The sequence below is a fragment of the Opisthorchis viverrini genome, assembly GCF_000715545.1.
Source record: "Opisthorchis viverrini unplaced genomic scaffold opera_v5_26, whole genome shotgun sequence".
Taxonomy (NCBI): domain Eukaryota; kingdom Metazoa; phylum Platyhelminthes; class Trematoda; order Opisthorchiida; family Opisthorchiidae; genus Opisthorchis; species Opisthorchis viverrini.
In genome coordinates this window covers 1036600-1051689 of record NW_008751683.1, presented here as the reverse complement: position 1 = coordinate 1051689, position 15090 = coordinate 1036600, and the positions used below count along the sequence as shown (strand labels likewise).

At 43.1% G+C, this 15090-nt stretch overlaps 2 protein-coding genes across 2 annotated transcripts in view; one reads left to right on the top strand and one right to left on the bottom strand.

Annotated features, from left to right (window-relative positions):
• Nucleotides 1–1618, top strand: part of T265_02269 (hypothetical protein) — a gene marked incomplete at both ends in the record, with an annotated part of 30423 nt that extends 28805 nt beyond the window's left edge. Inside the window, one exon of the mRNA XM_009166473.1 lies at nucleotides 1517–1618. Within this exon, the coding sequence (XP_009164737.1) occupies nucleotides 1517–1618 (102 nt within the window). The remainder of the gene's footprint in view (nucleotides 1–1516) is intronic.
• Nucleotides 516–9466, bottom strand: T265_12966 (hypothetical protein; the record flags this gene model as incomplete). Its single annotated transcript, XM_009166515.1, has 3 exons — nucleotides 516–686; nucleotides 1533–1555; nucleotides 9031–9466. Coding segments are annotated over 3 exons (627 nt in total), but the record flags the coding sequence as incomplete, so codon positions are not given.
• Nucleotides 9467–15090: the final 5624 nt, after the last annotated feature.

The following is a 15090-nucleotide window of genomic DNA, read 5'->3' as shown; positions in this document are numbered from 1 at the left end:
CTTGCTGATACTCATGTTGTTGGTCACAAAACACGCCATAGAAGAGATAAAAGAACGGCTTAGAAACACCGCCGCAGTGGGATAAGCGCGATTTGCTATTCTTGCAGGATTTCGGTCCGTGGAACTTGCTACTCGGAACTGGTCTTCAACCTCACATTATTGTCACTTATTTTTGAAGAACATGGTCACAAACATAAAAAGTGAATGCAAACGACGAATGCGAAGGGGTAACAGGAGAATATGGAATAAAAGAGAGCAACGTCTCATTCGAATAGAGGCCACCTACATTTCCAGTCACGTGAAATGGATCTCAACGTATGTAAAAATTTTGGTATGGAAACACGTGTGTAAAGATCAACAACGGAAGAAAGGACAAACAATGCTGGGTGTTCTTCAAGGCACGGTAAGCGCTAGCACAATCAAGATCCGCACATCAGGCACAAAGTGTCCGTCATACTAGGTCTGGTGCGAGATTTAGTAGCAAAGGTACACTCATGTACCACACATAAAAGTGTCATAAGTGCGCAGAGGACCAACAATGACAAGCAAACACGTCACTGACTGTGACCTTAGAAAGTCCCAGTCCAATAAAACCCTTGGCGGATTGAGGAAAGCAGATCGCTCGATAAGAGATGATCATCGGTTGGTAGACCAAAAGTCGACATCCCAACCGATTGCACGTAGAGCTGAGAGTGTGGCTATGGATTATTCATCAGCACTAGACTTCTGCTTCTTCTCATTCCACACAGTCACTCCGCACCCATCTGGGACTATACTGACATCTATTATGGTTGTTCGGCGATCCCGAACTCTCACGTTAACTTCTTTATACTCAACATATGCACAAATTTCGGTGCGTTCGCAACACGCAGGTTCGTTTCATCGGAGCAGTCAGCTAGGTATTTTTTCGGAGCCACTCGTATAGGCTGATGCCTTGTTTTTTTCTAGCGTGGAAGTGTCTACATTCGGGACATCACATCCACTCGCCACTCACCTCTTGTCCCACGAATCCAGCTCAACATATGCACAAATTTCGGTGCGTTTGCAACACTCAGGTTGGTTTCATCGGAGCAGTCAGCTAGGTATCTTTTCGGAGCCACTCGTATAGGCTCATGCCTTGTTTTTTCTAGCGTAGAAGTGTCTACATTCGGGACGTCACATCGCCACTCACCTCTTGTCCCACGAATCCAATTCCCCCTCTAAAGAAATTACCACCTATCCGCAGTGACCAGTTATGTTTGGCGTCTGAAGGATTTGCTCGAGCTTCCTGGATATTGATTTTGGGATCAAATTAAAATGTTTATTTCCATCCAACTTCACAGCGAGCTTTTAACGTATTCCTTCATGGCTGTATCGTGGAACCTAGATTAACGAATGCAACCAGACGCGCGAATTGAAACACATAATATACCAAGTTGTGAAAAAAATTTCTTCATCATTTCAGAACGTTTTAAAAACGGTTCTTTCTGCATCTGACCACAAGAAAATACATTCTTGTTTACTTGTTTGTTTCCAGACAAAGAAGCAGTTACCGACTGAAGAAAAGACTCAGGTTCTTGAGGAAGAGAGAAAGAAATTAAGAAAACTGATCAATCTGGATGCTCTTTATATTACCTGAACTGTAGAACTTCAAAACCCAAATAATGCTGCTTTTATTCAATTTATCATGTCTTTATATCATGATATGTAGGACAAAATGTAGTTCTGGTGTAAGACAAATTGTTGTGTTTTGGAACTAACGGGCACTGGCCGGATTCGTACGTAGAACGCATCACTGCAAGAACAGACCGTTCATTAGCTCACCAAATTAAAAATGAAATCCCCACGAACGGCAGACATGTATGTCTACCCAGAAAGTGAAGCGTGAGTAGGTCCAGTCAGGGAGTCGGAGTAAAGCGTGCCTACTAACACCTCCCCACTTTGCTCGAGTGATAATGACATGGGTGGTTGGGAAACAGCGAACAAAATTAAAGATGGAACACAGAGAGAACACGACAGCCTCTGGGATTTTGAAGGTAGGCTGAAGAGGTTATTCACTGGGCTTAGCAAGCTCATGGAAAACAGATCCACAGTGGTCAAAGATACCTTTGATACCTAAATAAACATGGACCGTTCTGAAGTTGACCCAAAAACTAAGGTGTCCTATGGTGTTGTTGTGGTGCGTCTCAGAGCCATATAGTGAAGTTCCAAACAGGATGTTTGTTGACAGAGAACTTCTTGTACTGTTCGTTTGAGCATTTTTGGCGAAATTTGTTTACATTAAAGACAACACGTACACTCGTTGGAACAATCCACGTTGGTGATGATACGTAACATTTCCACTACCAAGTCCGGTTATACATCGATGGACGTTCAGGTGCATCGATGTTACTCAACAATTGACACAAGAGATTTGAGAAATGTGGATATCGGTCTATACCTATTTTACGGTTTTTTGAGAATTCCGGATGCATCAGTTAGCAGCGTTCTCCCATGGGTCACCAGATTTCCTCCCACAGTAACCAGGACAGTTTGTATGTTCATTTTTAACTTTTGTTCGAGCTGAGAAAAGCAACAAGCCAATTTTGTCAGAGTAAGTTTTCAGGAGGTCAGAAGCATTCAAAATAAGGTCAGTGGCTGTTCAAATGGTAAAATGGTAAACATGCTAATGAAACAGCTCAATTACAGGGGGCTTTGAAAGACTTGTGACCACGCGCATGGTTCTGGTGATGAAATGGACGGAAAATATGGCATTATCTGAATTCGCAAGTTGACCCGTCGGCTGTCCAGCCAACGCAGTGGACGAATTGCCGAGTTATTCCCATGCTTTGTACGTCCACATGTGGCTATCAGGAGACCCAGTTGGCTTCGCTATCGCTTGAAGGATTCCCTGTAGGCTTCGTCGCAGTCTTTGCGGTTAGCTGTTCTCGCCCATGTCCAGTGACGGCACCGAGGCGTTTGGGTTGTGTTCATCACCAATTCTCCATGAAGCAGAGAGAGAATTTCCGGGTTAATAGACCAGTATTGTGGCATTATAAGGTGACGCACCACACTAATAGACAAGTAAAAAGCCTATGTGACACTTTTTCGCAGTCTTGTTAGCTGTTCTCGCCCATGTCCAGTGACGGCACCGAGGCGTTTGGGTTGTGTTCATCACCAATTCTCCATGAAGCAGAGAGAGAATTTCCGGGTTAATAGACCAGTATTGTGGCATTATAAGGTGACGCACCACACTAATAGACAAGTAAAAAGCCTATGTGACACTTTTGGTAAAGCGGAACTAATTAACGAAGGCGGTGTTGGCGTACCCAGTTCAGTTTTCAACTCGCAAACCGTTCACTGATTTGTAGAATTTCCAGCAGCTACACCTCCGTTCACCGAAATTTGGGAGAAAAGGGAGTGAGAGCCACACACTGGAGGCAAGGGCAAATTACTTCATTAAATTCAGGCGGATCTGTTTGTTTAGCAGTGCATGGATTGACAGCTACGTAGTGAAAGCGATAGTTTTGACGCAACAGCAACTTTGGCTTGGTAACTCAATAACGAATCTTAAGGTCACTAACCATTGGTTTGCCTTATCCCGCGGTTCACATCCGGGAAACAGCAGTTAACAAAACATCTAAGTTGACTGGTAAGTCTTTTTATGCTTCGTAGCTAGGTTCTCCAATTATTATCTCTGATTCCTCTCCATCCGACAGAACGAGCTGTTGGGCCCCAAGTGAGAACAGCAATGTGCCTTCGACCAGATGACGTGAACTCAAGACAGGGTGGCAAACAGATCTTTTCTGAATATCGTCCCACTGAGGCAGTTCTCAAGCGAAATCTCCATCAACCCCCAACATCAGGTACTTTGCACACTCATAGTAAGAGTTGCAAATAAAAATGCTATAGCATTTTGCAACTGGTTACAGTCGGTGTGCTTGCTCACGTGACTTAAGGATTCTCTATCTCATTGTAATATGGTCTATATGTTGATAACTTTACTGCGCTCATCTGATTGTACGAAAGTATTTCGTATTCGAAATTGTTTAAATTCTTTTCCCTGCAGCTGACTGGCGATAATAATAATTATGCTCAATGTACGCATCAAAACCTTGAAACTGAACAGTATTTTTAGTTAATTAATCGTACAAACGAAGACATCTGAATTCATCCGAAAGGTGAATTCAATGCTGATGGGAGGTAACCGCTTCCGGCCCAACCCCCCGTAGACTTAACACTTATTTATCACTTTTTATTAATATTATTACTATTAGACTTAGACTTATTTGACTGTAAATAGTTCGTTTCATTACTCAAAGGCCTCCAAGATAGACAAGCATTGTTTTGAGGAAATCATGTTCGCGAATATGAGTCGTCAGATACTGATTTATGAACAGTTGACTACACGCACTGAATCAACAGAGGTGCTTTCGGTTTATCCAGTATCTATCAAGAACGACGTGTTCATCTTTCCGACAGCAGAATGTCGTTCATGTGGTATACCATACACTCTACTATACTCTGCACAATTTGCAAGACGCCAACAAATGATTCATAGCCCGCAATTTCGAAGAAGAACAAACGTGTTATGGTGTGTTTTTGGTGAAGTCACTTCTAGTTAGAAGCACTTTTTTGCACCGAGCGTAGCGTTTCTTCTGGATAAAACCTACCTACCCGGTAAGATGTTGACAAGGAAAGATCGAGACTTCCCTAATGAAGAAAGAGGCCCATACTGCAAGTTTCTGATCATAATTCATGGAACTCTAAACAGCTTAAATGGTATACTGCATGCACCTTCAAAAGAACTATTCTTTCCCCTGCCTGTTCTTTACAGCAAGTACATTACTACAGTCTGAATAGGTGAGAGTTAAATAAACGAATTTTCAGACCAGCTATTTGTTGCTTTAAAGTGATTTCCTGAAATCGACCGGAGTTGGCGCATCCAATTCCAAGATCTTTTATGATTTCCAGTGAACAGTGATTCTGCTCTCAGGGCAGAGGTCCTATAAAAGGAACTAAACTGACCGATCTCAAACTCATCTCCTTGAGCACAAAGTGTATCCACGAGGGAGCTTCCTACAAAAAATTACCACTTTTCAAGCACGTTGAAGGGGGGGTTATTCGTGTGCCTGGCTAGGATGAAAAATGTTGACTTGACTATTTCGTAAAAGAGATTGTCTGAAACCTGTTTTGTAGGCTGATGGATGTAACACCCTTTTATAAGATCCATGCCAAAATATACCTGTTACATTGTTGCAATTATCAAAAGTCTGGGATCATCTCCTGGGCTTTCCATTTGGTATTCCTTCAAATTATTTGGCCATGTAGATTTAGTTGGTATCCGCTCCTCAGTTATATCAGGTACTCGGTCGGATGCCTTTTGTTATCCGACTTTTCGATTCTGATTGAAAAAATGCGATGATGAACAGCAGGCTATGGGTCCCACTACCCATTGATTGCATTAAAGACTACAACATTTACCAGGCAACACAAACCTACTAGCCTGAGATAAATCGGAAGCGCTCCGTAGAAGTAAGAACTGAAGTTATAAGGGGGGCTGCGTAGGACAAGAATAGGAGCATAGGCGGGTGACAAAGCGCACCAAAAACTGGTCACAGGATACTGTGAACACTGATGAAGGGCCTGATTAGACTGTATTAAAGACATGAAGAATATGCGGCAATCTATGCCACCTAAGAGGTAAATTTAACGGGAAATAGTTGCTTTGGACGTCAAAACGAAAAACGACAAAATTAAGAAATGGAAATCAACTGTTAGTATACACTGGTTGGTAAGGTGCAAACCCCAAACGTGGTCCGCTGAGGTCATTGGGATTCGTCTCCCATCTACGTTCAGTCAGCTCATAAGAGTAAGCCACACTAGTAGCTTTCCCATGCACAGCTGGAGAAAGCAGTGCCTCAGAACGGGTTCAATAGACAGCGTCGAAAATCTTCAGTGTTTTGTTCAGCTTAGTCCGTAGGTTAGCCTGCAAACCAATCAGAACAGACCTTATTCACGAACCCTACCAATGCGATGGTTAATGGTAGGCTACTACCCACCAATAGAAGCTAAAGGTGGATCGCAGTTGTACAGTTTGCTTTAGACAGTTATCGAGACGCGAAACACTTTTCCGTGTTGGATCGTTGGAGCTACAACTCTGGCACATTCAGAGCGAAGCTGTATGAGATCTGTAGTAATCTTTAGGAAGAACGAAAAAACAGAATGTACCTCCCTGTTCAGGCAGCTAAGTCGATGAGCAACTCTTCAGTCTCGGTAATATCCCATATTTGAGCTTGAAAGGTTGCACATGTCAAAAATCTCTCAGATGTCGGGGGCGATACCGATTTGTAGTTCCCTTAGGCAAACATTTCACTTTCGGTCACTGTGTGCCGAACTCACCTGCATTTCCTCTCCCTATGACCATAAGAAAGTGATTCTGTCCTAGTCACTCGTGTCAATAGCCATAGCGCCCCCGGTACTATATATAAATTTAAACCTAAATCAGTGAGCAAAGGAGGCGACTTACTGGATCACTAATAAAAAGGCACACGCACCAGATGTTGGATGCACGGTAGATGTGGACGCCGAAGTTTTGAGAACTGGGCTGCTATTCGAACCACGGATACTTCTGATCCGCACATGAAGGCCATGATGTGGGGACAACCGTAATGAGCTTCCGCTAACGAAAATATGAAACGTCCATTTCTGCCCAAGCGTTTCCCAACATAATCCTTGGTTTTCTAGACCTTCAGAAAGGATATGCAAATACTGCTTTTCTCTTAAAACTCATAGACATTTCCGAAACAACTTGAATGAAGAAGCAGTTTGGCAGTATACTTAATAAAGTCGACGAAATTGCGGCAAATAAGTGAGAATCCTGTGTGACATACAAAGATTCAAACTGTTTTACTAAGTGAGTAAAGTCCTAATTCGCAGTGTGAGATCGGGCAACTGATAAGAACGGTACAGCTGAGGTCAAGGTAGACATGATGATGGGCGAATTTTCACACGCATAAATATCATTCTCACTTGATGAGTTCTTTATCCAAGTCTATCCGTGCTAAAGAAAACAAACGAAATACACTACAAAATTGTTTGATGTTGGTTAGAAAACAGCAGGCCTGTGTGTTTCTGATTAACTTTGGTTTTCAAGCGAAGTTTGACTTGGTCCACAGAAAGAAGACCATATTCGAAGGTTCGGAATGACATTATCACCAACAATTTTTGCATACAAATGGCAAATGCTGTTCCGTCAGACAAAATCTCTGGACAAAGTGCATTTCAGCTAAATGTTCATCTAACTTTAGCCAAAAAGAAGGCGGTAGACTTCGAAGGTTAGATTTTCGAAATTCATTAATAGGCAGTTCCAAAGTCAGAAAATTAAAAATGTTAAATGTCCATCTAACTTTAGCCACAAGGCAGGTGATAGACTTCGGAGATTAGATTTTCGAAATTCATTAATGGGCAGTTCCAAAGTCAGAAAATTAAAAATGAAAAGGTGAATCGGCTGTTCAGCTGTAATACCCTTCCGGTAACTCGCTGCCACACGAAGGGAGTGAGAGGGTTGCCCAGGCGTGGACAGGAACAGTCGAGATGTCAGAACTGAGTTCGAACAACGGAACTTCTAATCAGTAATTTTGAGCCTAACCGCCGGACCTTTAAATCTCATCGTTCGTGATGTTATTACGATCACAGATCTACGAGTCCATCCCTAACAGTGGGGTCTGGTCGGATCATGTGATAACGAGACCCCTAAAACACAAGTCACACATACCGTTTTCAAGCAACTAACCCACAATTCGTCGTGTATTTTGTCAGGTGGGAGTTTCGTGTTACAAGGCATTAAACATCAGCCTTTTCACCACTTGAAAACTTTGCAATGGTAGCATTTCTGCTGCAGACAAAATATTGGGCTGATGGAATGCGAATCTTCTTCAGCGATGCTTAATCTGCCTTTAACGCATATCAACCCATTACTTTGGCTCCATTGCCATCCCTTCCCTTGTGTCGAACGACCTCATTGTTATTGGCCGCTACTGGGGCAGGAAACTCAGGACGATAGCACCCCTAAAGAGCGTTAGTTGTTGTGACGGTGATGGACAGTCATTTTATTTCAAAACGATATATTTTAACGGGCCCCAATAGCATAGCCAGCGTCGAACTAGAGGTAAGATGTTCGCTTGATTCAATGGATAAACACTCAGCCACCGGGTAGCTTCACAAAAGTCGGTGATGACATTAGCGGAGCGGACTGAATTGCGGCCTCAGTGTAGGAAGCTATGGTGGCCGTGATACGATTTCAAACTTATTGGCTCTTCCTTTAAACTCGGAAGAATTTGGCTTGTTCTTTCATGGACATTGTCTACACCCAGTGTGCTAAGTTTGCTTGTGCCATCATATTGATTCCTCGATCACAGTAGAAGTGTTCAAGAACTATACTGTTGAGAGACTCCGGCGTCTCGTTTTGCCAGAGCCATCCTCTGACACGACCATCCTGTGAGATTTGTGCGGGATTTTTGCCATAGAATCTTTATCAGACCTAACAATTAAAAAGATCTCCCTACTCTAATTGAACACAACTTCACCTAAAATGTGTCTTAACTCATTGGTTTATGTTAAACTTGTTTTCATTGGAACCCAGCTCCACAATGTTGCATGACTTTCCGCTTCCACAATACCCTCACCCGGCTCACTCGTGTTTGCTCGCATTCTGTGCACTTAGTGTGATTTCCCAGGCCAATATTGAAAGTTAGATAGAGATATCATTGATCTTCGTCAGTTAATGGAACTTAGGTTGGGAAGCACACAGGGTTTCATAAGTTATGTTCAGGTAAGCCCAGGTATCGAAAGTCAATACATTTGTCTCAAAAACGCCTTTATATAAATGAGGTATGCTTGTTCGAACCGATTTCCCATTGAAATACCTAAGAGTGAGAAATGACTGATAACAAGTAGTAGATTAACTGCTATGTTCTCCCAGATACAAGTTATCTGATCCTCCACAGCTTTTGTTCGAGAAAATATATTCAGGTGTTGCTAGGTGCGGGATTTAGTAAAACACACACTCACAAGACCCTCGTTTGGACAATCGTCCTCCTGCCCTCCCGTAGTCGTTCTGGTAAGTCCACACCACTGGAGTCGAGTTTCACTCTTGTTAGAGTTCATCAGCAGTGCATAGCCAATGGCCGTGCCGGAGTTTGAACTCCGCACATCTGACATGCGAGGCGAGCTTGTTACCGAAACTCCACCAGCGCACGCCGGACTTATCTGGATTTTTACGTTTGAATTGGTGAACATGTTCGCTCTTGACACCAGCACGCGCAACGCCTGACGCCTCGAAAGACGACCCAGTAACATACCTTGGTTATGTCGGTCAACTGGCCAGACAGCCAGGACTTCCCAGATAGGTATCGCTACCAGAATGATTGCGTGAGGACAGGAAGACGATTGTTCAAACGTGAGTATTATGAGTATGTGTTCTACAAAATCTCGCAACCACCAGCACCTGAAACAAAAAGTTTCAAGCGTCTGTGGCGTTATCTGACTGGTGGGCTTATCGATCGACACAACCAAGGTATGTTACTGGGTCGTTGTTCGAGGCGTCGGGTGTATCGCTCACATTACTCAGGCGTGAACTTGTTCACCCGTTCAAACGTAAAATATATTTAACTTACGATTAAGGAAGCACTCTGGTTAAGACATGTTGATGAATTTACTGGTACTCTTTGGGGTTAAGATGAAATGTTTCGGAATCAATAGCGTGGAACAATATTCTTTAGAGAAACAGAGCAGTCTAGAAAAGGTGAAAATCATTCACATTTAATTAAACTTTTGCTGTACAATGCTTAACTTATTGCATGTGGATACAAACTACGCCTAGTTGGTTCATAAAGATATGTTTAGTAACCAAACCAGTAACTACTTGAAACGAGTAATCTTTGGTATGTGCATTGTAACAACATATGATACAGAAGTTCTGATTTTCCGTTTGTAATAAAATTGAAGTAAGGACTCGGTGTTTGATACAAGCAGTAATTCAACTGCCCTAATAGATAGCTGGTTCAGTTATCTATGAATATACCCAAATTGGAATGGTAAGCTTTGGAAGAGAATCGCCTGCGTTTCAATAGACATAAGCTCTGGCTGAATAACTCGGGCTAACCTGGACAAATTTATTACCTGTAGCCTGGGACTCACTTAGGATTTAGAGTGCAAAGTTGAAGTTTCTGGACCAAGCAAACATGCCATGTAATTCGCTGAGATGAAATTCGTATCTACTAAGAAAAAAGTCACAAAGGAACCATAGCGTTGTGTCTTCGAGAACCATTCCGTATTTTCGAAAGGATTACTGTTCGTTTGAATGCATAGTTGACGCAAACGCAAGAGGTTGTGAACAAAAGGGCGTTCTTGCTCTTTCGCAATATATGAATCAGGAGTAAACGTTCAGGGCGTTCTGCTCTTTCGCAATAAAAGAAACAGGAGTAAACGTTCCAAATGCTGTTGGCAAGCAACTCTGGAGAAAATCTCCCCAAGGGACTTGGGATAGCCGGCATAGCTCTATGGTTTCACATTCAGGGTTTCAGATAATCGTGTAGAAATATTAGTAGCTCGGGTGCGATAAACATAAAACATTAAGGCGTGAAAGTAAAATAACGCCTTTTTGAAGTACTGGACTTAATTTGATTAAGAAAATTCAATATTTGTTGCCAGCTTCAGCCGGCAATATCATCTTCATCGGTATAGGTGGTAAAGGGTTCAGGTATTTTGGAGAGCTATGTATTTATACATAATTGGTTTAGAACCACGCCGTGAACGTTCACAATACCTGCTGATCCTTCCTGGCTAACACAGAACTTACGGGCGATATTTACACAGCCAGCAGCTGTCAATCTTTGTTTCAGACTATCACTTTGCCACCCTGGCGACCACCGTTTTGTCTACTACTGATGGGTCAACAACAGCTCGTGCCGCTGTCTTACTGAAGTATGTCAACGGCGAAATTCACCGTTAAAGCCTTAGAAAGAGAGCGCAGTGTACCAGAAGTGTTGGATTCATTCAGCTAAATAGTGTTTAAGTGAGCAGGAAAGAGGGCTTCTATTGACTCAAATTATACCACCTAAAAGTGGAGGAGCCTAACGTGGTGTATTGGTATGTATGCCTTCGTGACCAAATAAGCTATACCGGGGGAGGGTGTGTGCGATACTCGCAGTCTCTAGTCTCTGGTCAATGGTTGGAGATATGATTACCACATTCTCCTGGCCTTCCAGATTGTTGGTTGAACTATCTGTGGTGACGTATTCTTTGGAACACCTAACGCAGTGCTACTTCTCATCAAACACCTATTTGCTGCTGCGGTCAGGTTGTTGAAAAACGCTTCGCTTGAGGAAGCTAATCATCATCTCTGTAATTATGGACATTCTGACAGGATCCCAGCCCGAGTACAACCATGGTTTCCACTGCTAAAAATACTGTATGGTCATGCCGGCCGTCACATGTTGCCATCGTGCAGGTTGCCTTACTTACTGCATAGTGCGGGTAAGTGAAAACAGGTTACTATTGAAGTCTTCCTTCTTTCTGGTTCTCATACTTTTTCTTCCCCCTTCCTCCCTTTCTCCCCCCTTCCGTCTATCTGGTCGACTTGAATGTTTGCATTTTGAGGTAAGCATGACAACAGGGTACTCAAAAACTGGACTTGCTTGACACTGACCTGAACTGCGTATCAGAAACAAGAATTCAGAATGCCAGCAAAGCTACCGAGCTCACCGCCCCACTATCCTCTACTGGCTTCCAGCTGCGCAACTCCGGCGATCCAGAGGCTGCTGTGGCATGATATTCAGAGATCGACACTGCCGTTATTTATTGGACAGAATGATTCGTTTTTGACTGGATACCTGTTGGTAGTCACCTCTGTACAGTTCGCCTGGCATTTTCCGTAAGAAGTTGTCAGTTTGTCGTGTCTGTTTACGCCCCAAAACCATAGTAGCCATAACACCATCAGGGGGGACTTTCATGACATTTCAAATGCCTTCATACAGCGAGCCAAAAGCAAGGATATCATTTAAGCTGTCGAAGACCTGAATGCACAAGCGGGCAGGTTTACAGCACCTAAGATCAAATAAGTGATCCCAAAGACCTGACTCGATGGGCACAAAAGATGGTGGACGACTTTTACATCAATATATTGTTTTTATGCACTAGCAAGTTCCCCAATTACCGAAGTTGCCTGATCATATGGTGTCTTATAGCAATGTACCAGTCACGGACACAGGTTGACCACATCGCCAGCGGTGACCAATGATGTAGAATAGTAAATGACTAGCACTCGTTTTAGAACACTCACGTGGATTCCGACCAACCGCTTATCTGGAGTCGCTTATCTGCTTGTTTATCATGGCCGCATAAGAGACGTACAAATGGGTAAGTAATTAGAAGACTGTCGTAATTCAAACTTAAAATAAATTTCTGGACGCCCTTTTAACCGCTCCACCGTCTAATACCTATTCTTAGTGCGGCGAGATCGTCGAATCTTTGCATAGTGTCTGAAGTTCCGCTTGTAGCAAGGCACCAATAGCTTTGCTCAAACAGATACTGAAGAGGAGATGTCCGCGGATTATTTCCAGCCATTTGTGCAACCGATCCCCTAGAAGCCGTTGTTGATCAGAACCACCATGCATTCAAGTGGCGCGCCCATTTTCAGTAACGAAGGTCTCCTCGATGACTGGATCGAATAAGCTTAGAAACAATCGTCCCAGCTGTTACCATGCAGGCGGATCCATGGATAGCGAACCTGGAACCCCTTCTACCTCGAAGTTTTAATGAACGCATATCTTTCCTCTTGTTCCAGACTATCTCTCACCCGCAGTGTAAGGGAGTGGAGATGGAATGCTCAGTCAGCAGTTGTCTGGACTGTCCCAGACAAAATAATGATCAGTGATAGTGTCCATTTTCAAAAAGGGGGCCAGTAGTGAGTGCAGTAAACAGGTGGATGAAGTTGACCGCAGTTGCAAAGAGAGTCTTTGTGTCACTTGTTCTTCATTGCTTCATGGTGCCCCGACAGCAACAAGCCGAATCCCGGTCGGGTAAGGGTTGTTTTCCGATTGGCTGAATAAGAGTCTGGAGTTGTATGCACCTCGGAACGATTGTGATAGGCTAGCACTAGGTCCATTCCCAATCCACTTTTATCCTTTTTTCTCCACAACAAGCATTCCAAATGTGTTATGGTTGTATAGCAGCAAAGCAAATTGACGTTGCAATGTGGATGGCAAAGTTGCTAATAAGGATGACACCTATAACAGTCTATTTTTCCGAGCTTAACTTTCCTCGTTTCTCATTGGATTTCTTTCATTTTCAGCATTTGTATAAGCGTACTTCTTACCCGCAAAGTAGGATGCCGAATTTTACCATCCATTTGGGGCTGGGTGATATTTTACCACACAGTCATAAGAGGGGGTGGATATGACGTGTTCGGAACTACCGTGGTACCGATTTTCAGTTCGACTACCATATTTCACAAACTAATTGAAGACTATAGCCTCAACAGCTTCTTATGTGTGGGCAAAACACCAAAACTTGCGGTGCGGAAAACAAATAGCTCCCAAGATAAATGCACAGCCGTAACCCAAGTTATACAAAGCACAAAATTGTAGGTATTTTAATTGGGCAACCACTAGATCACCTTACATTTAAATTAGATGACGTAAACTGAAAGTCCGATTCAGACTACCAAATCCAGTCAATTGCGTAAGCTGCATGAGTTTTATCCTGAGCAACAAAGAACGACAAAGCTCAAGCTGCTCAAGGGGACTCACATTTGCTGATAATGAATACGGTCCACATTCACACCAGGTAAAAGGAATACGGCCTTCGCTGCGGACTTATTTATTAGGAAATGCCAGCTGACCGGTTACAGACCATTGGACAGGGAAGCAAAACCCTCATTTGCATCTTATTTACAAAACTGGACGTCCATCTTCTCTTGAACGCGTCTTCCTGAACTTTCCTGGATGTTCATTGACTCCAATCATTCCTCGGTCAAATCCAAGCAGATGTTACAAAGCGACTCCACAAATTCCGCAACAGATCCCCCTTTTCAAGAGACGCGAAGGGAAATTCCATGAACAGTACATAATACTCACGTCTCTCTACATCAGTAGTATCACCGTTACACAGGTAGCACTCTATTTCGCCAGTAGTGAGTGCAGTAAACAGGTGGATGAAGTTGACCGCAGTTGCAAAGAGAGTCTTTGTGTCACTTGTTCTTCATTGCTTCATGGTGCCCCGACAGCAACAAGCCGAATCCCGGTCGGGTAAGGGTTGTTTTCCGATTGGCTGAATAAGAGTCTGGAGTTGTATGCACCTCGGAACGATTGTGATAGGCTAGCACTAGGTCCATTCCCAATCCACTTTTATCCTTTTTTCTCCACAACAAGCATTCCAAATGTGTTATGGTTGTATAGCAGCAAAGCAAATTGACGTTGCAATGTGGATGGCAAAGTTGCTAATAAGGATGACACCTATAACAGTCTATTTTTCCGAGCTTAACTTTCCTCGTTTCTCATTGGATTTCTTTCATTTTCAGCATTTGTATAAGCGTACTTCTTACCCGCAAAGTAGGATGCCGAATTTTACCATCCATTTGGGGCTGGGTGATATTTTACCACACAGTCATAAGAGGGGGTGGATATGACGTGTTCGGAACTACCGTGGTACCGATTTTCAGTTCGACTACCATATTTCACAAACTAATTGAAGACTATAGCCTCAACAGCTTCTTATGTGTGGGCAAAACACCAAAACTTGCGGTGCGGAAAACAAATAGCTCCCAAGATAAATGCACAGCCGTAACCCAAGTTATACAAAGCACAAAATTGTAGGTATTTTAATTGGGCAACCACTAGATCACCTTACATTTAAATTAGATGACGTAAACTGAAAGTCCGATTCAGACTACCAAATCCAGTCAATTGCGTAAGCTGCATGAGTTTTATCCTGAGCAACAAAGAACGACAAAGCTCAAGCTGCTCAAGGGGACTCACATTTGCTGATAATGAATACGGTCCACATTCACACCAGGTAAAAGGAATACGGCCTTCGCTGCGGACTTATTTATTAGGAAATGCCAGCTGACCG